This window comes from Somniosus microcephalus, chromosome 28, assembly GCF_052327205.1.
Source record: "Somniosus microcephalus isolate GS21.2 chromosome 28, FLI_Smic_1.0, whole genome shotgun sequence".
NCBI classification, from domain to species: Eukaryota; Metazoa; Chordata; class Chondrichthyes; order Squaliformes; family Somniosidae; genus Somniosus; species Somniosus microcephalus.
The window spans coordinates 15,371,366-15,394,348 of record NC_141014.1 but is presented as its reverse complement, the minus strand read 5'-3'; the positions used below and the strand labels follow the sequence as shown (position 1 = coordinate 15,394,348).

General features: G+C 46.2%; 1 protein-coding gene across 1 annotated transcript in view; it reads left to right on the top strand.

Moving 5' to 3' along the window:
• The window catches only part of LOC147098990 (galanin receptor 2b-like), a 59,400-nt gene extending 38,929 nt beyond the window's left edge, over window positions 1-20,471 (top strand). Inside the window, exons 2-3 of the mRNA XM_085969506.1 lie at window positions 8,397-8,789; window positions 18,566-20,471. Coding sequence (XP_085825632.1) covers window positions 8,443-8,789; window positions 18,566-19,325 — 1,107 coding nt within the window. The 5' untranslated portion in view covers window positions 8,397-8,442 and the 3' untranslated portion in view covers window positions 19,326-20,471. The remainder of the gene's footprint in view (window positions 1-8,396; window positions 8,790-18,565) is intronic.
• The last annotated feature ends 2,512 nt before the right edge of the window (window positions 20,472-22,983 follow it).

The window sequence follows — 22,983 nt, the reverse complement described above, 5'->3', positions numbered from 1 at the left end:
AAGATGGTGGTGAGAGTGATAGGAACCCACAGTTTATTGTATAGATTGTGTATGGTGTGTTAAGAAGGTGGCAGCCACATGTGTTTGCTTCATAAACTTAAGTGAATCTGGCATGGATTAGTGAATCCCTTGCATCACGGGCAGCAATGTGCTCATGTGCTGGTGGAACTGGCGCATCCACCTCCGCAAAGTCTTCCTCCTCCTCCTCCTCTGAGGAGGAGGCTGTGCGCTGAGTCACTTGTTCCTCAGGCAGTGGTAAGCCACGCTGCTGTGCAATGGTGTGCAGGGCACAGCAGACCACGATGATTCTGGAGACCCTGGCTGGTGAGTACTGTAGGGCTCCACCTGATCTGTCGAGGCATCTGAATCGCATTTTGAGCAAGCCGATGGTTTGCTCGATGATGGCTCTGGTGATAATGTGGCTCGCATTGTAGCGCTCCTCAGTTTCATTTGATGGCATCATTAGCCATGTCTTCAGGGGACAGCCCTTGTCTCCAAGTAGCCATCTGGAATATTGGGTTGGCAGATTGAAGAGCTGAGGCACAGTAGACTGCCGCAGGATGAACGAGTCATGGCAACTGCCAGGGAACTTGGCGCAAACATGCATAATGTTCTTCCTGTGGTTACACACCAGCTGGATGCTAAGGGAGTGGAAGCCCTTGCGGTTGACAAATACAACTGGGTTGTGATAGAGTGCCCTAATGGCCACATGTGTGCAGTCTACGATGCCCTGCACCCTTGGCAAGCCTGCCATATTTGCAAAGCCAACCGCACGGGTGGTTACATTTGCTTCATCCGTGGAGAGGTGGATGTAATTGTGCGCCTTTGCAAAGAGGCTATTGGTAACCTGCATGATACAAGTGTGTGCAGCTGACTGGGAGATGCTGCTGATGTCTGCTGATGATCCCTGGAAGGACCCTGAAGCAAAAAAATTGAGAGCAGTGGTGACTTTGACAGCCACTGGCAAGGGGTGTTCACTCGCTCTTCTGGGCTCCAGGTGTTGCTGCAGCATTGCACAGATGTCAGTAACTACCTCTCGCGAAAGTCTCAGCCTCCTTTTGCACTGCTGCTCAGTCAAGTTGAGGAAGCTCATCCTCGGCCTGTAAACCCTGTGTTGGGGGTATCTCCTGCGGCGAGGTGCAGCCCTGCGCTGACGCCCTCTGCCCTGTGCAGCATCGGGTGGGTGAGGAGGAGGTTGGCGCTCCTGTTGTTGCTGCTGCTGTTGTGCCTGGTTCTGCTGCTGCCACGGCTGCTCTTCCTCCGAATCTGAGGACCAGGATGAGAGGGAATAACTGGCTCCCATGCTGCTGGTATATATCTCAGTTGAGGACTAGAAGTTATAAGCGCCCAGTCAATGTGTGGAGAGGGTTTTCCAAGGAGGTCACAGTGCATATGGATCTCAGCTTCACCACTTACAAGCTCAGTAGGCCTGCAAAAAGCGTTCCAACACCTCAAAAAACAAAGTTCTGTCATAAGAACATAAGAAATAGGAGCAGGAGTAGGCCATTCAGCCCTTCGAGCCTGCTCCGCCATTCAATGAGATCATGGCTGATCTTCTGCCTCAACTCCATTCACCGGCCCTATCGCCATATCCCTTGATGCCCTTACTAGTCAGAAATCTATCGACTTCTGTTTTGAATATACCCAATGACTGAGCCTCCACAGCCCTCTGGGGTAGAGAATTCCAAAGGTTCACCACCCTCTGTGTGAAGAAATTTCTTCTCATCTCAGTCCTGAATGGCCTACCCTTTATCTTGAGGCTGTGGCCCCTGGTTCTAGACTCCCCAGCCAGGGGAAACATCCTCCCAGCATCCATCCTATAATAATTTTGCATGCTTCAATGAGATCCCCTCTCATTCTTCTGAATTCAAGAGAATACAGGCCTAGTTTACTCAATCCCTTCTCATACGACAGTCCCAGGAATCAATCTTGTGAACCTCCGTTGCACTCCCTCTATGGCAAGTATACCTTTCCTTAGGTAAGGAGACCAAAATTGTACACAGTACTCCAGGTCTGGTCTCACCAAGGCCCTATATAATTGGAGTAAGACTTCTTTACTCCTGTACTCAAATCCTCTTGTAATGAAGGCCAGCATACCATTTGCCTTCCATGTAAGTCAGCCATGTTAGAGTTCCGTTTTTATGCTGGAGCTGCAGCTGTCAAGAAGTCAGGCACTTGTTGAACCTATCACAATCAGCTGGTGTGGTTTGCGAACGCCGTGGAACACGCTGAAAATGTAATAAAATGGCAACACCCTGCTAAAATCGGATTATGTCGGCAGTTAACAAGCTGTTAACTGCCTTAAGTGCCTCTCCCACCGCTTGGTGGCGGGTCCGATCGGGACTCCCAGAGCCGGCACTTGGCAAAGTTGCGTGGAGGCGGGTTGACAGCGGGGTCAGAACCCACTGTCAATCAAAAAAATGTTAACCACTGACCCGCCTCCAAACCTGCCTTCTGAGTGCTTGCAAAATCACAGCCTTTGTTTCTGTCTTCACGGAAATAGTGGAGAACCAAGGATCTAGCGAGAATGACGAACTGAAAGAAATTATTATTAGTAAAAAAATAGTATTGGAGAAATTAATGGGACTGAAAGCTGATAAATCCCCTGGACCTGATGGCCTACATCCTAGGGTTTTGAAAGAGGTGGCTATAGAGATAGTGGATGTATTGGTTGTCATCTTCCAAAGTTCCATAGATTCTAGAACAGTTCCCGAGGATTGGAAGGTGGCAAATGTAACCCCACTATTTAAGAAAGGAGGGAGAGTGAAAACAGGGAACTACAGACCAGTTAGCCTGACATCAGTAGTAGGGAAAATGCTAGAATCTGTTATTAAGGACGTGGTAACAGGGCACTTAGAAAATAATAATAGGATTGGGCAGAGTCAACACGGATTTATGAAACGGAAATCATGTTTGACAAATCTGTTCGAGTTTTTTGAGGTTGTAACTAGCAGAATAGATAAGGGGGAACCAGTGGATGTGGTGTATTTGGATTTTCAGAGACATTCGATAAGGTGCCACACAAGAGGTTATTAAACAAAATTAGGGCTCATGGGATTGGGGGTAATGTACTAGCATGGATTGAGGCTTGGTTAACGGACAGAAAACAGAGAGTAGGAATAAACGGGTCATTTTCGGGTAGGCAGGCTGTAACTAGTGGGGCACCGTAAGGATCAGTGCTTGGGCCTCAGCTATTCACAATCTACATCAATGATTTGGATGAGGGGACCAAATGTAATCCAAGTTTGCTGATGATACAAAGCTGGGTGGGAATGTAAGTTGTGAGGAGGATGCAAAGAGGCTTCAAGGGGATGTAGACAGGCTAAGTGAGTGGGCAAGAACATGGCAAATGGAATATAATGTGGAGAAATGTGAAGTTATCCACTTTGGTAGGAAAAATAGAAAAGCAGAGTATTTTTTAAATGGTGAGAGATTGGGAAATGTTGGTGTTCAGAGGGACCTGGGTGTCCTTGTACACGAATCACTGAAAGTTAACATGCAGGTACAGCAAGTAATTAGGAAAGCAAATGGTATGTTGGCCTTTATTACAAGAGGATTTGAGTATAAGAGTAAAAACATCTTACTGCAATTATATAGGGCCCTGGGGAGACCACACCTGGAGTATTGTGCACAGTTTTGGACTCCTTACCTAAGGAAGAATATACTTGCCATAGAGGGAGTGCAACGAAGGTTCACCAGACTGGTTCCTGGGATGGGGGGATTGTCCTATGAGGAGAGATTGAGTAGACTAGGCCTATATTCTCTAGAGTTTAGAAGAATGAGAGGTGATCTCATTGAAACATACAAAATTCTTACAGGGCTTGACAGGGTAGATGCAGGGAGGATGTTTCCCCTGGCTGGGGAGTCTAGAACCAGGGGTCACAGTCTCAGAATAAGGGGTCGATCATTTAGGACTGAGATAAGGAGAAATTTCTTCACTCAGAGGGTGGGGAATCTTTGGAATTCTCTACCCCAGAGGGCTGTGGAGGCTCAGTCGTTGAGTATATTCAACGCAGAGATCGATAGATTTTTGGATATTAAGGGAATCGAGGGATATGGGGATAGTGCAGGAAAGTGGAGATGAGGTAGAAGATCAGCCATGATCATATTGAATGGCGGAGCAGGCTCGAGGGGCCAAATGGCCTACCCTTGCTGCTAATTCTTATGTTCTTAGAAGGACCCTGTTGGCTCCGGGTGCATGGCCTTGCTGCCCGCTCATTAGAGCAGGTTAAAATTGCCGATGCTGCGATCATGGTGGCATCCGTGCAGGTAAGAGCCAGGGTGAATTTAACTGCCCACCCGCCAGGTTCCTGCTGAGCGAGTAGGGTTAAAATCGCCCCTATTGATCAGGATGCTGCAGCATTGTATTGAAGAGCAGGTACAGAGATGGGGGCTAGATCAGTAGCTGAGTTCGCCCACACTCCATTCTTACTACTACAGGTTATTAACCCCTTATCCGAAACCCTTGGGGCCAGATGTGTTTCGGAATTCGGATTTTTTCGGATTTCAGAACGGTAGGGGTACCTGCAGCTCTTTTTGACATTTTCACAGTGAAATTAAACTCAAAATCACCAAATAACAAAAAATATCAGCGAGCAGCAGACGCACGTGTGACTGGTATCAGCGCTGAGACACAACTGACGCCTCACACCTGCGCGGGTCAAGCATCGGCCGCGTCGGGTCGTGTTTGGCGCCACTCGGGTCATGTCGTGCACACGAGTGACGCTCCACGAAAAAACTTTTGGTTTTCAGAGCTTTTCGAATTTCGGAATTGTGGATAAGGGGTTGTGGACCTGTAGGGGGTTGAGCTGAGGCCAGTTTCAAATTGCGCCTGAGGGCAAGTTGTCCGCTCCATCCTCGCAACCTGCGTAACGTAGTTTGAAAGGAAAGAAAATACATTTTCAAATGAAGTAAAAAAAAGAGTGAGTTCACATGCACAGCAGACATGGCCATCACTAATATAAGATTCTGTTTGATTCTATAGCAAGGGTATGTGGTATAATGTGCCAGTGAAAGAGTTAATTCTGAATTGCTGTCTATTTCACCAGTGCTCTGATTCAGCGCTCCCTGCTTTCTAGAGCAAAGATCAACGTGAAAGGTGAGAGCACCTCCTTTCAGTTGCTAATATTCAGCCCCACTGAGAAAGACCAGGCACCTCTTGCTCCAATGATATGCTAGAATGAAAAATGTGAACGCTGGGCGGTACAGCAAGCAGTATTCAATCAGCAAGAGGGTGTGAAGAATGTTGGAAGCCTGAGCGAAATGGAAGATTGTTGCTTTTGAAGGGCTCTTTCATGCGGATTCCATATAAGTTGTGGAATGTTGACTGAGTGAATTCTAATTCACTGAGAGCACCTACTGAATGTAAGCTGGAATTGGAGGCTCGCGCTCCCATTGTGATTATTATATTGAAATATCATTTTTAACCATCAAAAATACCAATTTGGATTTTTATTTTGAATTTAAATTGCTATTTTTTGGAAAATGATAGTTGTTTGAATTTATGTGTTTTTGCAATGTTATATGGACATATAGGCACGTATTTTTATGTTTGTATCAATGTATATTTTATCAATGTGTGTATGTAGGAGTGTGTTTGTGTGTCGTCCAAATCTTGTGTATGCATCTATATACATGTGTTTATAAGTGTATGCATCTATATGTGTGTGTTTATAAGTGTATGTATCTATATGTGTGTGTTTATAAGTGTATGCATCTATGTGTGTTTATAAGTGTATACATCTATATGTGCACGTGTTTATAAGTGTATGCATCTATATGTATGTGTTTATAAGTGTATGCATCTATATGTATGTGTTTATAAGTGTATGCATCTATGTGTGTTTATAAGTGTATACATCTATATGTGCATGTGTTTATAAGTGTATGCATCTATATGTGTGTGTTTATAAGTGTATGCATCTATATGTGTGTGTTTATAAGTGTATGCATCTATATGTGTGTGTTTATAAGTGTATATGCATCTATATGTGTGTGTTTATAAGTGTATGCATCTATATGTGTGTGTTTATAAGTGTATGCATCTATATGTGTGTGTTTATAAGTGTATATGCATCTATATGTGTGTGTTTATAAGTGTATGCATCTATATGTGTGTGTTTATAAGTGTATATGCATCTATATGTGTGTGTTTATAAGTGTATGCATCTATATGTGTGTGTTTATAAGTGTATGCATGTATGAGTATGTGATTATAATAGCAAGACTGATATTTGTGTATCTGGATGTAGATAGGGAGACGGAAACAGAGATTCACATGAATGGTCAGTAGACAAAAGATAAAACTATAGATATATAGCGACAAGACAGTTGCCTAGTTATACAGATGTACTGGTAGGGAAAACCATCGATAGATAGGCAGACAAAATAGTAATTAGATGGACATCACTAGCTCAGAGTAATTACTATTAACAGATAGAGATAGGATTGTGGTGAGGTTAAGGAGGGAAAAATAAAGCGAGAGATTGAAAACTAAATCCACTCTTATTTAATTGAGCATATCCATATTTCTTACTGCAACTTACACATTTAAAATTGGGTACGGCTATCTTATATTTTTTATATATATGTAACAGGAAAAATAAATGAATTGTTGGAGTCTGGCTATAAAGGAGGAGACTCGGGTTTCACCGTGATGCGACTGTCTCTCACCGGAATACGGTGAGAGGAGGCTACGGTGAGAGATGCTGGACCAGCGTCGGCTGAAGCCTGACAGCAAGTCCCCGGCCCACCCTCACCGGCTGCTGGTACCTGACCTCCTTTAAAGGTTCACCATTCGCCAACATGGTCAGACCAAAGCTGGTGTTACACTGATTCTGATGTCTGCCTGTTAATGGTTAATAATGAAATATTTGGGAGCTACCCTCTTTGAATTTAAAGATTTAAAGATTCATCTCTGTTGATTGGGTTCATTGGCATTTGTAATTTCTGCTGGTTTTATTATTGTAAAAAATTCTAACACTGGGGGAGCGAAGGAGGAAAATTGGTGTCTAGTAAAATCTTTAAGTGAGAGGAGGTGGTGTTGTTAGCAAATCAAAGGGTATCTTTATCAGACGCCATCTAACGATGTGTTTGAATTTCATTTGTTGTCCTAATTAAAACTCAGACAATTAATATCCTTTGTATAACATACACAGCGCTTTTGTGTTAGCTGTCTGGTGCTGAATGTTGCAAAATAGTTCTTGACAAATACACAGGACCATAAATTTCTTGTAAAATAAACCATGGTATTGAAACCGTTCAAGTTTAAAATACTGAACCAGCAATAAATGGAGAGAGATGCAGAGTACTGTTGGAGTGTGCGGGTGGGATTTTCATTATTTCTTCCTCTCGATTTTCCATCTGTTTCTCTCCTCTCCTGAAGGGGGATTAGTTCTTCCGAGGTTACACTTCCACTGGTGCTGTCTGGCTACCAGCAATTCGCCAAAGTGGCCACGCGCTATGAGAGAGCCTGGGCAACGAGTTTCAGAAGGCTATTACTTTCTACCCTCTGTAAACTTGAGGTCATCAAAACCTCTGCTGCCCAAGTCCTAACTCGCACCAAGTCCAGTTCACCCATCACCCCTGTGCTCGCTGACCCACATTGGCTCCCGGTTAAGCAACACCCCGATTTTAAAATTCTCATCCTCGTTTTCAAATCCCTCCATGGCCTCGCCCCTCCCTATCTCTGTAACCTCCTCCAGCCCTGCAACCCCCGAGATCTCTGCGCACCTCCAATTCTGGCCTCTTGAGCATCCCTGATTTTGATCGCTCCACCATTGGCGGGCGTGCCATCAGCTGCCGAGGCCCTAAGCTCTGGAATTCCCTCCCTAAACCTCTCCGCCCCTCTACTTCTCTCTTCTCCTTTAAGACACTCCTTAAAACCTACCTCTTTCACCAAGCTTTTGGTCATCTGCCCTAACATCTCCTTATGTGGATCGGTGTCAAATTTTGTCCGATAACAAATGAAGCACAAGGTGCTATATAAATGCAAGTTGTTGTTGTTGCTATTTGACTGTGGAAGGCACCACAACTGAGCCCATTCTTATCCTCACCCAAAATCTACACACAAGCACACACCCTTTCCAATAGGGGCTCATTGATAAAGGTCAGGAGTGGGAACCCCGGCTGATTTTTCCCCTGCCTAATTCAATGAGGCTGAGGCCAAACGTAAAATCATCCCAACTTGAAGTCAGCTTGGTGAATTTAGACTGGCAATCGAGGCCGGGCCTCTGGTCTGTATGGCTCAGTACCGCACTGGGTGAGTGAATTTACTCACTCAGGCGCTGAAGGTGCTTTTCCTTTTAACCGGAAATGAGTAGGAACTGGGGAAAAAAATTATTGTATGAGCTGATTGCCGTTGTTTATTTTAATTCCATTGTTAAATCTTTTTACAGAATTTCATCAACATTTACTTGCCCCACCAGACAACAAGCTGCCAAGATGGCGGATGACTGGAAGGTGTCTGAAAATCCGGATTTTCTGCCTGGCAGCGTCATAGTTCCAGTCATCTTTTCGCTAATCTTCCTACTTGGGACTGTAGGGAATGGCCTTGTTCTGGCAGTGTTGCTGAGGAATGGGCAGATGGGTTACAATACAACCAACCTCTTTATCTTAAACCTAAGCATAGCCGATCTGTTCTTTATTATTTTCTGCATTCCCTTTCAAGCCACCATCTATACACTGGACGGGTGGGTGTTTGGCTCGTTCATGTGCAAAGTGGTCCACTTTTTCATATACCTCACCATGTATGCTAGTAGCTTCACACTGGTTGCTGTGTCTGTCGACAGGTAAGTCTGCTCCCCATGCCGTTTGCATAATATGCATGAGAACATTTGTCAACTCGGGTGACCACATGGGTGTTCCAAGACTCGCAAAATAGCTGGATGTGGATTCTCACCCGTATGGTTGCTTCCCAATCTCTGACGTAGAGAAGATGTTTCCACTTGTGGCGGGGGAGACCAGAACTAGAGGCCATAGATATAAGATAGTCACCAATAAATCCAATATGGAATTCAGGAGACACTTCTTTACTGTTTAGAATGTGGAACTCGCTACCGCAGGGAGTAGTTGATCCGAATAGTGTAGATGCATTTAAGGGGAAGTGAGATAAACACATGAAGGAGAAAGGAATAGGATAAAGGGAATTAAGAGATATGGGGATAGGGCGAGGAAGTGGAGTTGAGGTAGAATTCAGCCATGATCTTCTTGATTTGTTATGTTCTTAAGGTATGCTGATTGGGTTAGACAAAGAGGGGTGGGAGGAGCCTGGTGTGGAGCATAAACACCAGCACAGGCCAGTTGGGCCGAATGGCCTGTTTTCTGTGCTGTAGATCCTATGTCATTCTGTAGGGAAGGTGTGAGCGAACACCAAACACGATGAGGAGGAAGAGGGTGAGTTAACAACACCAGCTCCAGCTGCTGGAAGAGTAGGCTGACAGAATGCCGGGAGCAGATCTCCTGTCTTCCCCCCTCTGAGACACGGGGAGTGGAGCCCTGAAGGAGGAAAGTATTACATCAAAAAGAGGGGGGAAAACATTTAAAGAACATTATTGTTTACATTCTGGACCTGGGTTGAAATCCACTTTCAGGTTCATAGAATAATAGAATCTTAAAGCACAGAAGGAGGCCATTCGGCCCATCGTGCCTGTGCCGGCTCTTTGAAAGAGCTCTCCAATTAGTCCCACTCCCCTGCTCTTTCCTCATAGCCCAGCAAATTTTTCCCCTTCAAGTATTTATCCAATTCCCTTTTGAAAGTTACTATTGAATTTGCTTCCACCGCCCTTTCAGGCAGCGCATTCCAGATCATCATAACTTGCTGCGTAAGTAAGGTTCTCCTCATCTCGCCTCTGGTTCTTTTGCCAATTACCTTAAATGTTATGGGTGACCATCTTGTCTTTGAAGATTGTCATGGATCACAGTGAAATTGATAATGGCAATTTATCTGTTTTAAGCAGACATAATCGCTCAGTGCAAAGTGGGCAATCCCTTACCTGCTGTGGGAGTTCTCAGGGCTGTCATAGGATGCAAAGCGACAGCTTCAATTCTCCAGATTGTCATCTTTCACCTGCTTGAGATAACTTTATAAACTGAGAATGGCCCAGAGGGAAGTATTAATATCATTTTATTTATTTATTACTGGTAATTTCAGCCACAGCCTTTAACCTGATGATAAATGACTGTGAGTGGAGTGAAGTGAATTTAGGTGATGTTACTTGTGATGGCCTTTGATTGAATCTCAAATGAGTAGCTTAAAGCAGCAATTTAATTCTCCATAAAATATTCAGTGTTCGTCTTTGGAATAAGAATTTTAATTGCCAGATTTAACAGTAAACTGTATAGCTTGTTCAGTATGGCATACTGGCCTAGAAATTCAGTCGCGTTTGCGCCCACTTATTGGCTATAGAGTGGTTTGCGCCGGAAGTTTTTTAGCGCCCGAAATTCAGTTGGTCCCTAACATCGGCGTTAGCCGGTAGCGCTGCGCCGGCACCGATGACGTCATCGGTGTGCGCAGCGCCCCGGTTCCAATGCTATTCCGTGCCGATGGCCAAATTCAGTTGCGGCCGCCTCGCCCGTAGCGGCCGCAAACAGCGTTTGAAAAACGGTGCCTTGCAGCTCCGAGAGGCCGGCGCATAAAGGTGGAGGGGCGGCCGGCCGCTTTCCCGGCGGCCGCCTGGCCGCACCTCCCTCCCCGGACTCCTGCACCACCCCCCCGCGGCATTGGTGTGTGACTCCCGCGAGCCCGGCACTTCTCCGTGGTGCCGGGCTCATTTGCCGGGGGAATCCAGTGGCGATCTCACGGCTGCAGGCAGCTCCTCCTTAAGAGAAGGAGGAGGCCTGCAGTACCCCAGCCTGCCGCACTGCATCGGGTGCCGCAGCGGCAGCTGGACGCCTGAAACTGACTTTCATCGCCCCAAACGAGGCGGCCAAACCCTGCAATAGCGCCCGCCTCCGTCTTGGGGCGGCGCAACTGAATTTCAGGCGGGCGCTACGGGAATCCGGGCGAGCGCAAAATTTCGGGCACTAAAGACCTGGCGCGGCGATACCGAATTTTTAGCCCACTGTGTCATATGGTCATAGAGTAAGGGTTCCAGATACTTTACAGGAAAGGTGAGTTCATAATGGGTTGCTTCACACATCTCTGAATAGGCCAGCTAAAGATAAGTGTCAGAGAGTATCTCAGAGTACTGTGCCAGGTCAACACTCTGTCCCACCAACACTCTGTCCCATCAAGCCAGTGCAAATACACCTAAACAATTTGGGTGAAAAGACATTCAGATTTGTTTTATTCGTTCATGGGATGTGGGCGTCACTGGCAAGGCCGGCATTTATTGCCCATCCCTAATTGCCCTCAAGAAAGTGGTGGTGAGCCGCCTTCTTGAACCACAGAGGGCAGTTAAGAGTCAACCACATTGCTGTGGAGCTGGAGTCACATATAGGCCAGACCGGGTAAGGATGACAGATTTCCTTCCCTGAAGGACATCAGTGAACCAGATGGGTTTTTACAACAATCCAATAGTTTCATGCTGATACTAGCTTTCTAATTCCAGATTTATTTAATTAACTGAATTTAAATTCCCCAGCTGGTGTGGTGGGATTTAGGACTCATGGCTCCGGATCATTAGTCCAGGCCTCTGGATTACTAGTCCAGTAACAGAACCACTATGCTACCGTACCCCTTTTGAAATCGTGCTGTGAGATGTTAGTAACAAACATATACTGACATGAAATTCCTTTGACCACTCTGTTAGCAAGGACTTTGATCCATTTATTGTAAACGGATTAATGCCTTTCATTTAAATAACTGACGGAGGGGTATCATGTGAATAATTTTGCAACTAATACCACAAAGCATCATTTCAACCCTACAGAATTTTTTTAAAATTGGTTTGATTTGGTTTTATTTTGGTTTGGCCTCCCAGCTCATGCATCATTCTTTGGCCGAGAGGTTACACAGGGCCGGATTTTGCCAGCCGAGACAAGTTGCGGGCGGGACTGCTGTCCCCAGTGACATATGATGAACCCACACTATTGTCCCCTGATTGGCCTTGTTAACTGGGCTTACCGACCAATTAAGGGAATGCCGGTGACAGATGACGTCAGCGTATGACACTTCATCTGTCGAAACATTTTTGACAGTTCAATTGTCAGCATTTGACAGCTTTGAGAAGCTGCCAAACACTGACAATCTCTGTTCTAAGGTGAGCAAAGGCTTACCAAGACCTCTCTCCTCAGCAGAAAGCAGATGGCTGCTGCATCTGAGAACGCAGCAGCCATTCTGTCATCTCTGCCATTGAGATGAGACACCTCCGGATCCCCAGAGGTTGAAGCCTGCAGGAAGAAGCAAAAGTAAAGAAACTTTTTCCAAAACTTAACACTCACCTCTCATACTTACCTGTCCACACTTGCACCCATCACTCACCTCTACAGCTGACATTTCGACCCCTCTCACCCCTACAGACCCACTGCTCACCTGGCGAGGTTCGCAGCTGTTGGGAAGCCCGCACTTGCAGGTCTAAAATGGGGAAAAGCCTGAAAACTGCCTGTTAACTACCTGTTAACAGGCAGTTAATGGGCTCTAATCCCCTTCCCGCCTCGGGGAGCTGGGTCCCTGCGCGACTTGGGGACCCGCCTCCCGGGAAGATGGCGCGGAGGCGGGCTGGGAGCGGGGTTGGTACCTGCTCCCATTTTCTACCATTTTCCCGGCATTCCCGCCTCCAAACCCGCCTCCTCAGGACTGGGAAAATCCAGCCATAGAATCTACAGCACAGAAACAGGCCATTCGGCCCAACTGGTCCGTGCCAGTGTTTATGCTCCACACCAGCCTCCTCCCACCCCTTTTCATCTCACTCTATCAGCATATCCCTCTATTCCTTTTTCCCTCATGTGATTATCTAGCTTCCCCTTAAATGCATCTATGCTATCCGCCTCCACCACTCCCTGTGGTAGCGAGTTACACATTCTCACCACTCTCTGGGTAAAGAAGTTAATTGAAGAGGTTGGGCAGATGATTTACTCCCAGGACCACACCAATGTCAACATTGAATCTGGATGAGGATATACTAAGTGGCTCGCCCTACAAATTGTCCCCTCCATGGGTGGTAGCACCCTCTCTGAGAGCAGGACTGATATGGGGAGCATTGGAAAAAAAGAAAGAGTTGCATTTCTATAGCGCCTTTCACAACCACTGGATGTCCCAAAGTGCTTTACAGCCAATGAAGTACTTTTTGAAGTGTAGTCACTGTTGTAAACGCAGCAGCCAATTTGCACATAGCAAGCTCCCACAAACAGCAATGTGTTAATGACCAGATGATCTGTTTTAGTGTTGTAGATTGAAGGACAAATATTGGCCAGGACACTGGGGATAACTCCCCTGCTCTTCTTCGAAATAGTGCCATGGGATATTTTATATCCAACAGAGTGGGCAGACGGGGCCTCGGTTTAACGTCTCATCTGAAAGACGGAACCTCCGACTGTGCAGCACTCCGTCAGCGCTGCGCTGGAGTGTCAGCCTAGCTTTATGTGCTCAAGTTTGTGGAGTGGGACTTGAACCCACAACCTTCTGACTCAGAGGCGAGGGTGCTGCCCACTGAGCCACGGCTGACACTCTTTGCTATTGGCAAATCTCCTATCCTTTCACTCTGTTGCATGAAATGTTGGAGCACCAGCAAAATGTGAAGGGTCACTTCAGTTGAAAAGATAGGTAGCTGCTAGAAACAGGCCTTTCAATAGAAAGCTCATCAATAATGCAACAAATCAATATCAAACCCTTCCTCTGCCTTCTCTGCAAACATGCTGTGTAATATGCAAATCTAATGAATCCGCAGTAAGGTTCAGGAGAGGCCCCTGTCATCAAGCAGTGAGAGGTAATTTAGAGAGGGATGAGCTCTCCAATTGTTTCCAAATATGGATTTCGGGTCAGTCAACTCCAGTTAAGTGTGATCTTGATGCAAAGGCAGCATTCATTGAGTCTGCGGTGTCACAGCCAATCACACTGTCGAGAATTTGTGATTTAAGCAGGGCGTTTTCCTACCTTCCAAAAGTGACTGCATTTCAAAAATACTTCATTGGCTGTAAAGTGCTGTGGGAGGTCCTGAGATGGTGAAAGGTGCTATAGAAACGCACGTTGTCTTTCTCTCTCTCTCTCTCTCTCTCTCTTGCTTTGTATATCATGTGGAACAAAGCCTGAAATGTTCCCTTTTAAATAAATAATAATGGACAGCAAATGCTATGGATCTGAAATTAAAAGCTGAAAACGCACAGGCAATAATTTGGGTCTTTTCAGAATACGGACACCTGCCGATGTATCCTGCCCTCTTCTTTTGCAATCGCAAAATATTGCGGATGCTGGAAATCTGAAATGACAACAGGAAATGCTGGAAACACTCAGGGCTGGATTTTGATTGAGGAGGTGTGTAGGAGGCGGGACTACAACTTTCAGGGTTGTAGTCCCGCCTCCATCGAGTTGTGGCCAACCCACGCGATTTTCACTTGATTGACTTTGTTGAGCCCGCCCAGCGGGCTCAGCAGGCCAATTAAGGGCCACCCAGCAACAGGTGACGTCACAGATTGATATTTCATCTGTCAAGAGCTTTTGACAGATGAAATATCAGCATTTGACAGCACTGACAATCTGTACTCCAAGTTAATTCCTTCCTCTCAGGCTGATTTAGAGATCTCCCCGGAACAGAAAGCAGAGGCTGCAACTTTTGACAGCTCGCGGCCATTCTGCTTTCTGTGCCGGTGAGATGAGGGACTCCCGAGACCTGAAGGAAGGAAGGCTGTAAAGGTAAGTAAAACTTCTTTAAACACTTTACACACACCAAACACACTTACCTCTGCACTCATGCACCCATCACTCACCTGAACACCGGACATCTCGAACCCTCCAAGCCCTTCAGCCCGACGGTCCGCCTCGCTAACTTGGCGTGGTTTGTGTTGAATCCGTGATTATTAAAGTATGGTGTTTTCCAATAACTAGACAGAGGCTGTAAATTAACAATCAACAGGTGTTTACTGGAGGAGGGTAGTCTCAAGACTAACAGTACAGATGCCTGCTCAAGGCTTATATACAGGTGTGGTCACTGCCGGTACTACAGTATACAGGAGCTGTAAAAGTAGTTCTCTCTTAAAGGTACATACACTACAGTTTGGAGCCATCGGGAATCCCACACTTCAGCAATAAAAATAGGGATTAGGCTAAAAACTGCCTGTTAACTACCTGTTAACAGGCAGTTAATTGGCACTAATCCCCTTTCCGCCTCGGGGGGGCGGCTCCCAGCACAGGTCGGGTATCCGCCTCCTTTGAAACTGGCATGGAGGCGGGTTGGGGGCGGGATGGGTTTGGGACCCCCGATTTCGAGATTTTAACCCCCCACACGCCTCCAAACCCGCCTCCACGGCCCAATGAAAATCCTGCCCTCAGCGTCTGTTTCTCTCTCCAGGGACGCTGCCTGACCTGCTGAGTGTTTCCAGTATTGCCGGTTATTATTTCACTTGTTTTGCAGACGTGGACAGACCTGCTTTGCATTTCCAGTAATTTTCTGCTTTTATTTTCATTTTTTTCTTTTGAAGCCCAGCTGCACAACACAACATACTGTCGCGGCCGCCGGTTTGCAGTTTTCAGGAGACAATGAATGGATTCGCAGGATAAAATGCCCCCAAGACCCTGATCCCCCACAGAATGAACACGAAATCTGACTTTTTTGGCCTAGAAATTCGCATCGGGCGGCGACGCGAATCGGGCGGCGTAGGATCGGCCGCCCGTTATACGCTGCACCTGGTATTCAGCTCCACTGCAGTCACTGCTACTGAATATTGGGCGCTGCGTATACCGGGCGGCTGATCCGACAGGGCCCGCTTTATGTCGCCGCCCGAGATGATTTTCTAGGCCACCGAGTTACCAGAACCGATAGCCCTGATTACCAGCAGTCAGAATGGTGCAAGGCAATCGGCAAAAGCCTGGTAACAATCCTCAAATCCCGGCTGATAAAAACAGAATCTCAGTTATTGTCAGCAATGACCTGCAGTCACAATGTGCCTGGGGATGTGCTATTATACACTAATCGGAGTCTAATCATTTTGTTTAGACTCAGTAGCTGAGTGCATTTAAATAGACTATGCTGCAATGATTCGTAAATTGGCTGAAATTTGTAAAATTAAAAAAAAACTTTATTCATCGCTATTTCTTGAGAATAGATCGTGCAGGGTGCAATCATCTTTGTGTGAGTGAAAATTAATTCCTATTCAGGTACTGGCACCTGATAAAAGACAACAGATTTCTTTATAAGTTAGAAAAAACCTTTGTAGGAAACTCTTTATTATTCGGCACCAACGGGGCCGGCGTGGTGCTGGTTTATCAAAAAGTCCGGATTACAGAGAGGTTTAGTTTAAAAGGTACGAGAGCTCCGTACACAGCAACAAATCCAGGCTTCCCTGTTGCTTAGCAACATGTGCAGGAACTCCGGCCACAGACCAAGCGTCCTGTTGCCCAAGTGCACAAACCCCAGCTACACAGCCACAGATCCAGGAACTGCCACTAATATGAAGTAAAACTTACCTGAACCTACTCCTGAATTTTGCCGGTTAACAGAGGTTTCTGGTTATTTAGGTGCCGGTTAAAAGAGAGTTTCCTGTAAATCACTGGTTCAGCCCCAGCTGGAGTATTGTGTCCCATTCTGGGCACCGTACTTTGGGAAGGATGTCAAGGCATCGGAGAGGGTGCAGAGGAGATTTCCTAGAATGGTACCGGGGATGAGGGACTTCGGTTACGTGGAGAGACTGGAGAAGCAGGGGTTGTTCTCCTCAGAGTAGAGAAGGTTAAGGGGAGATTTAATAGAGGTGTTCAAAATTATGAGGGGTTTTGATAGAGTAAGTAAGGAGAAACTGTTTCCACTGGCAGGAGGGCAGAGAACGCAAATTTAAGGTAATTGGCAAAAGAACCAGGGGGGAGATTAGCAGAAATTTTACGCAGCTAAGAGCTGGAATGCACTGCCTGAAAGGTGGTGGAAGCAGACAATTAACATTAGTAAGAATTTATTTATTTGGGAATGCTCTGCAATAACACCTGACCGCAATACTAATACGTGGGAAATGATTTCCACTATTACGCAGTTATGGCCTCTTAGTAAGGAATCCAAACAAATCCAGTTTTGTTAATGCTCCTTCAACATGATTTCACAACTGAGAGTTTCCACACATAATTTCTGATTCGAAGCATTGGCACAAATTTAAGGTAGTTGGCAAAAGAGCCAGCAGGGAGGTGAGGAGATTATTTTTTACGCAGCGAGTTAGAATCTGGAATGCGCTGCCTGAAAGGGCGGTGGAAGCAGATTCAATAGTGACTTTCAAAAGGGAATTGGATAAATACTTAAAAAGGAAAAGTTTGCAGGGGCTCTGGGCAATGTTCCCGTTAAGGTGCACAGCCGTGCAGCGGTCTGGTGGTCACGCGCATGCCGGATACGAGACTCCCAAAACAAGCGCTCTACTCGGAGCTCCGACATGGCAAGAGAGCCCGAGGTAGGCAGAGGAAACGCTTCAAGGACACCCTCAAAGCCGCCTTGAAAAAGTGCAACATCCCCACTGACACCTGGGAACCCCTGGCCCAAGACCGCACAAAGTGGAGGAGAAGCATCCGGGAAGGCGCCGAACACCTCAAGTCTCTTCGCCGGGAGCAAGCGGAAGCCAACTGCAAGGAGCGCACGTCAACCCAAGCACCCCACCCACCCGCCCCTTCAACCACCGTCTGCCCCACCTGTGACAGAGACTGTAGGTCCCGCATTGGACTCATCAGTCACCTGAGAACTCATTTTTAATGTGGAAGCAAGTCATCCTCGGTTCCGAGGGATTGCCTAAGAAGAAGAAAACTCCCCGGCATTTAAATGGAAAAACCGCCCATGTGCAGAAATCTGAATGGGCCGTGCAGGCTGTTAAAGGGGCCGCGCACCCAAAAAAAAGTTAGAGAGCGCATCGGCTACGGAAACAGAGCAGGGCAGTGGGACTCATTGGACAGCTGTTTCAAAGAGCTGGCACAGGTGCGATGGGCCGAATGGCCTCATTCTGTACTGTGTGATTCTATGACCCCAATCTTGACTGGGATGGGATTTCTGAGCCGGGGCGGAGGGAGGGAGGAATTGTTTTCAGGAAACCCGGATGTCTGGGTCTTCCCGCGCGCTGTGGAGTTCTGACAGCGCGCGGCTTTCTTTTTAACAGCAGGTTTCCCGCCCGGAAGCAAGTCTGATTGACAAGCTTGACTCCCTGTCCTGCGGGGAACGCTCCGGAGGAGGCTGCCGGTCGGGAGCAGGTTAGGGAGCCTGCAGCTGGCTTAGCGATAGCATAGGGGTGGGGGATTCCAGATCTTGCGGGATGGTGGGGGGGGGGGGTGGGCTCCGATCTTCAGGGGGTTGCCATCCTGGAATAGGGTCCGATCCTGGAGAGGGATTCAATCCTGGAAAGTTTCCTTAAACCTTATAAAGGGCTAGACTAATTCACGGAATAAGATAAAAAATGATGTTGGAGCAATGCACAGTATCATCAAATCCCTCCCCTCATTTCTTTCTTTTTGTAGATATCTCGCCATAAGGTACCCCTTGAAATCCCGAGATCTCCGCACGCCACGAAATGCCACAGCTGCCATTGCTGTAATCTGGGCATTGTCAGTCATCTTGGCTGGACCATACTTGAGCTACTACCAGATTGTCCACTACAATGGAATACCCATCTGCGTGCCAATATGGGAAGACAAGAGGAGAAAGATCATGGATGTTTCCTCTTTTGTTTTTGGCTATATCATACCAGTTACAATCCTGAGTCTTGCCTACGCCAGAACAATCAAGTACCTGTGGACATCAGTGGACCCCATTGAGACCATCTCAGAGTCCAAGAGAGCCAAGCGGAAGGTGACCAAGATGATAATCATTGTTGCTGTGCTCTTTTGCCTCTGTTGGTTGCCCCACCATGTAGTTATCATGTGCTTCTGGTTTGGCTACTTCCCATTCAATAAAGCAACTTACGCCTTCAGGCTTATCTCACATTGCATGTCCTATGCCAACTCCTGCCTCAACCCCATCGTGTACGCTCTGATATCGAAGCATTTTCGGAAGAGATTCAAACAGGTCTTCACTTGCCTCCTGAAGAAGAAAACTGCCAATAAAGTCCATGTTGTCCACGTGGCCAATATGGTGACTGGGTTCCACCCTGCCACGACTGAGATCTCCCAGATAAACGAAGAAAACTGCAAAGTCGGGCAGTCCGCCCGGGTGGAGAGCAACATGGTACGTAACGAGCCAAGAGTTAGCCTGAGGCACGAAGCTCTACATTATCCCTAAACCAACAAATCTGTAGAGGTTTTGTTCTGATGGTATTTCAAAACAGATCACTGGCACATTCAAGGATTCACGTAGGTGGAATCTGGTGCATGGTAAGGATTGGTCATTCGTAGTTTATTTTTTGATGGAACCAACTACCTTGGTTAAAGCAAGTTTCCATGATGATTGCGCTGTATGAAGAAATACTTCTGACATTTTCAGAAACAGTTGCGACCTTGGGATCATCTAAACTGAAGAGCCTATTAAACAAATCTCTCTCCCACCAATAATTGGGCACTTGCGATGGCATTTCATGCACGTGAGTGTTTTTAATAATGTAGGCACGGAAGTACCTTTCCGCTAAGTGGCTTGTTGCTTGTGACTGCTCATCATTTTAGGACTTTCACTAGCCTCTAATACACCACTGCCAGAAACAGTGGGAACTTTCAGTTTCTTCAACCTGCTTCATAAGGAGATATTCCGTGCAATCCGTGCTTTGTTCTGAGTGCATTGGCTGTCGGGCAGCTCCATGTATTTTAGTGAAGTATCATTTTAGAAAACAGAAGTACAGGAAACTCTTTTTTTATCCGGCACCGACGGGATCGGCGTGGTGCCGGTTTATCAAAAAGTCCGGATTACAGAGAGGTATAGTAAAAGGTACGAGAGCCCCGTACACGGCCACAGATCCAGGCGTCCCTGTTGCGTAGCAACAGGTGCAGGAACCCCGGTTACACAGCCACAGATCCAGGAACGGCCACTAATATGAAGTAAAACTTACCTGAACCTACTCCTGAATTTTGCCGGTTAACAGAGATTTCCGGTTATTTAGGTGCCGGTAAATCGAGAGTTTCCTGTATTTCATTGATTTTTTTTTCAATTTAGTGTTTCAGAAATAAATGTTTCAACTTTACCAAAATGTTACTCAGTTCTGACCTGGGAGGAAGGTATGAGAGAATGTTGATTTCTATTGCGCTATTTTTTAGAATTTTAACATAAGTTTATTCCCACTGTGCATTGTTGCTATAATGTTGCTACGTCCCTGCCAATGTGATGCCTTGAAAAAATCCTAAGCTCTATTTCTACCTTTATAAAGATGGTTTCATGCTGTAATATCTATAAAGAAAGCTTTAGAATTTGGTGAGGCTGTAAACATAAATAAAACTCTAAACCCTGCCAGTGGCTGGTATTCCTGTCTTTTTGGTACTGTAGTGTGACTTGTGCACAAATCCAGGCTGACACTCCCAGTGTAGTGCTGAAGGAGTGCTGCACTGTCGGAGGTGCTGTCTTTCGGATGAGATGCTAAACCGAGGCCCCATTTCCTCTCTCAGGTTGACGTATAAGATCCCACGGCCACTATTTCAAAGAAGAGCAGGGGAGTTCTCCCCGGTGTCCTGGGGCCAATATTTATCCCTCAATCAACATCACTAAAACAGATTATCCGGTCATTGTCAGAGTGCTGTTTGTGGGAGCTTGCTGTGTGCAAATTGCCTCCCGCGTTTCCTTCATTACAACAGCGACTACACTTCAAAAACTACTTCATTGGCTGTAAAGCACTTTGGGACGTCCTGAGGTCGTGAAAGGTGCTATAAAAATGCAAGTCTTTTTTGCGCGCGTGTTTGAGGATCGCTGTGCCAGAGCACTGAACAAGGTGATCTTTCTAGTAGGATAGCAAAATACTGCGGATACTGGAAATCCGAAATAACAACAGAAAATGCTGAAAAACTCAGCAGGCCAGGCAACATCCGTGGAGAGAGAAACAGAGTCGACGTTTCAGGTCGAAACCCTTCGTCAAGACAAGGGACAAAGTCTTGACAAAGGGTTTCGACCTGAAACGTTGACTCTATTTCTCTCTCCACAGATGTTGCCTGGCCTGGTGAGTTTTTCCAGTATTTGCTGTTGTTATTTCGATCTTTCTAGTAGGTTTGGGAGTTTAACCATGTTAAGTCTGTGTGTTATAGTGATAATTACTACACAGACTACAAGAGTAAATTCAACAGGTCTTTACTGGTTGGAGGTCGGGACTATACTGAACACAATATTAATACACAGTGCTTATATACCGGTGTGGTCACCACCGGTATTACGTATACAGCAGCCAGAGAAAGTAGTACATCTCTTAAGGTGGAACAGGCTTAAGTTCTCTTAAGGTGGAACAGGTTACATACACCACAATCCTCCCTTTTTAGCTTAACAGTCATATCCCCATTTAACATAACATAATAACATATATACATATATAACTTCAGGTATAACAGTTCAAAGGTTCAGTCTCTCAGGAGGCTTTCTGATGCGGCTTGGATAACGCCTCTCAGTAGTCTCTGATTCTTGTTGTTGGGGTGCCTCCTCTATTTGGTTTCCAATGTATTGGGTGTCATCATCATCAAGTACATTCCCTGCCGAGGTAGATGCCTCAGGTTCATTAACGTCTTCCACAGTTGTCTCTGTCACAACCATGGGTTCGACCCTTGCTCTCGACTCTACCAGTTGATCCGCATGACGCCTTATCACATTATGACCAATATCTACTGTGTACATCAGAGGTCCTTGTCTGGCCCAAATTGTTCCGGACTGCCATTTTTCGTTTCCATAGCCCCTTGCCAACACTGGTTGTCCTACGTCGAAAGTTCGAGTGGTCTTGTTGTTAATATGCCGAAACTGTTTGTTTTCCACTTCCCTCCGCACATTTGGTTTTAACAAGTCCAACTTGGACCGCAACCTCCTGTTATAAAACATCATGGCAGGACTTTGGTTAGTCACTGCATGATCGGCGTTTCGATATGACATCAGGAACTTGTCGACCTTGTGTTGCAGCGGAATCTGATCATCGTTCATGGCCTTAATTGCCTTTTTGAATGTCTGGACAAATCTTTCAGCCAACCTGTTTGTCGCCGGATGATATGGGGCAGAGGTATAATGTTTTACTCCATTCTTCTTTAAGAATTGTCGGAATTCTTCCGATACAAACTGTGGTCCGTTGTCCGAACAGATCTGTTCTGGCAATCCGTTCCTTGCGAATATTGTTCTTAACACCGCAATTGTCTTTTCTGAAGTAGTGGTATTCATCTTGATGACTTCTGGCCATTTGGAATGTGCGTCCACCGCGATTAGGAACATGGAGTCCATGAATGGACCAGCAAAGTCAATGTGTACGCGTTGCCATGGGGCTGAAGGCCATTCCCATGGGTGTAGCGGTGCTATCGGAGGTGCATTTTGCACTTTTTGGCACCCAGAGCAGCTTTTCGTTAACTCCTCAATCTGTTGGTCAATACCCGGCCACCATACATAAGCCCTAGCAAGACTTTTCATTTTAACTCCCCCCAGATGACCTTCATGCAGTTCGTTTAAAACTCTTTCCCTTAACTTGGGAGGAATAATCACTCTTGTCCCGTACATCAAGGTACCATGGCAGACGGACAGCTGGTCTCGCCTTGCCGAAAATGCCGGTAACAGAGGATCACCCCGTGTTGGCCATCCTTTCACTGTCACCTCGTAGACTCTGGACAGTGTCGGGTCGTTCCTGGTTTCTCTTTCAATACTTGCATTGGTGACTGGTAAACACTTGATGATGGTCGAATGAAATAACTCAACAGGGTCAACTTTCGTCGTGTCTTCTTCTTCAGGTAGCGGCAGGCACGACAGCCCATCAGCATTGCCATGCTGCTTCGTACCTTTGAATTCT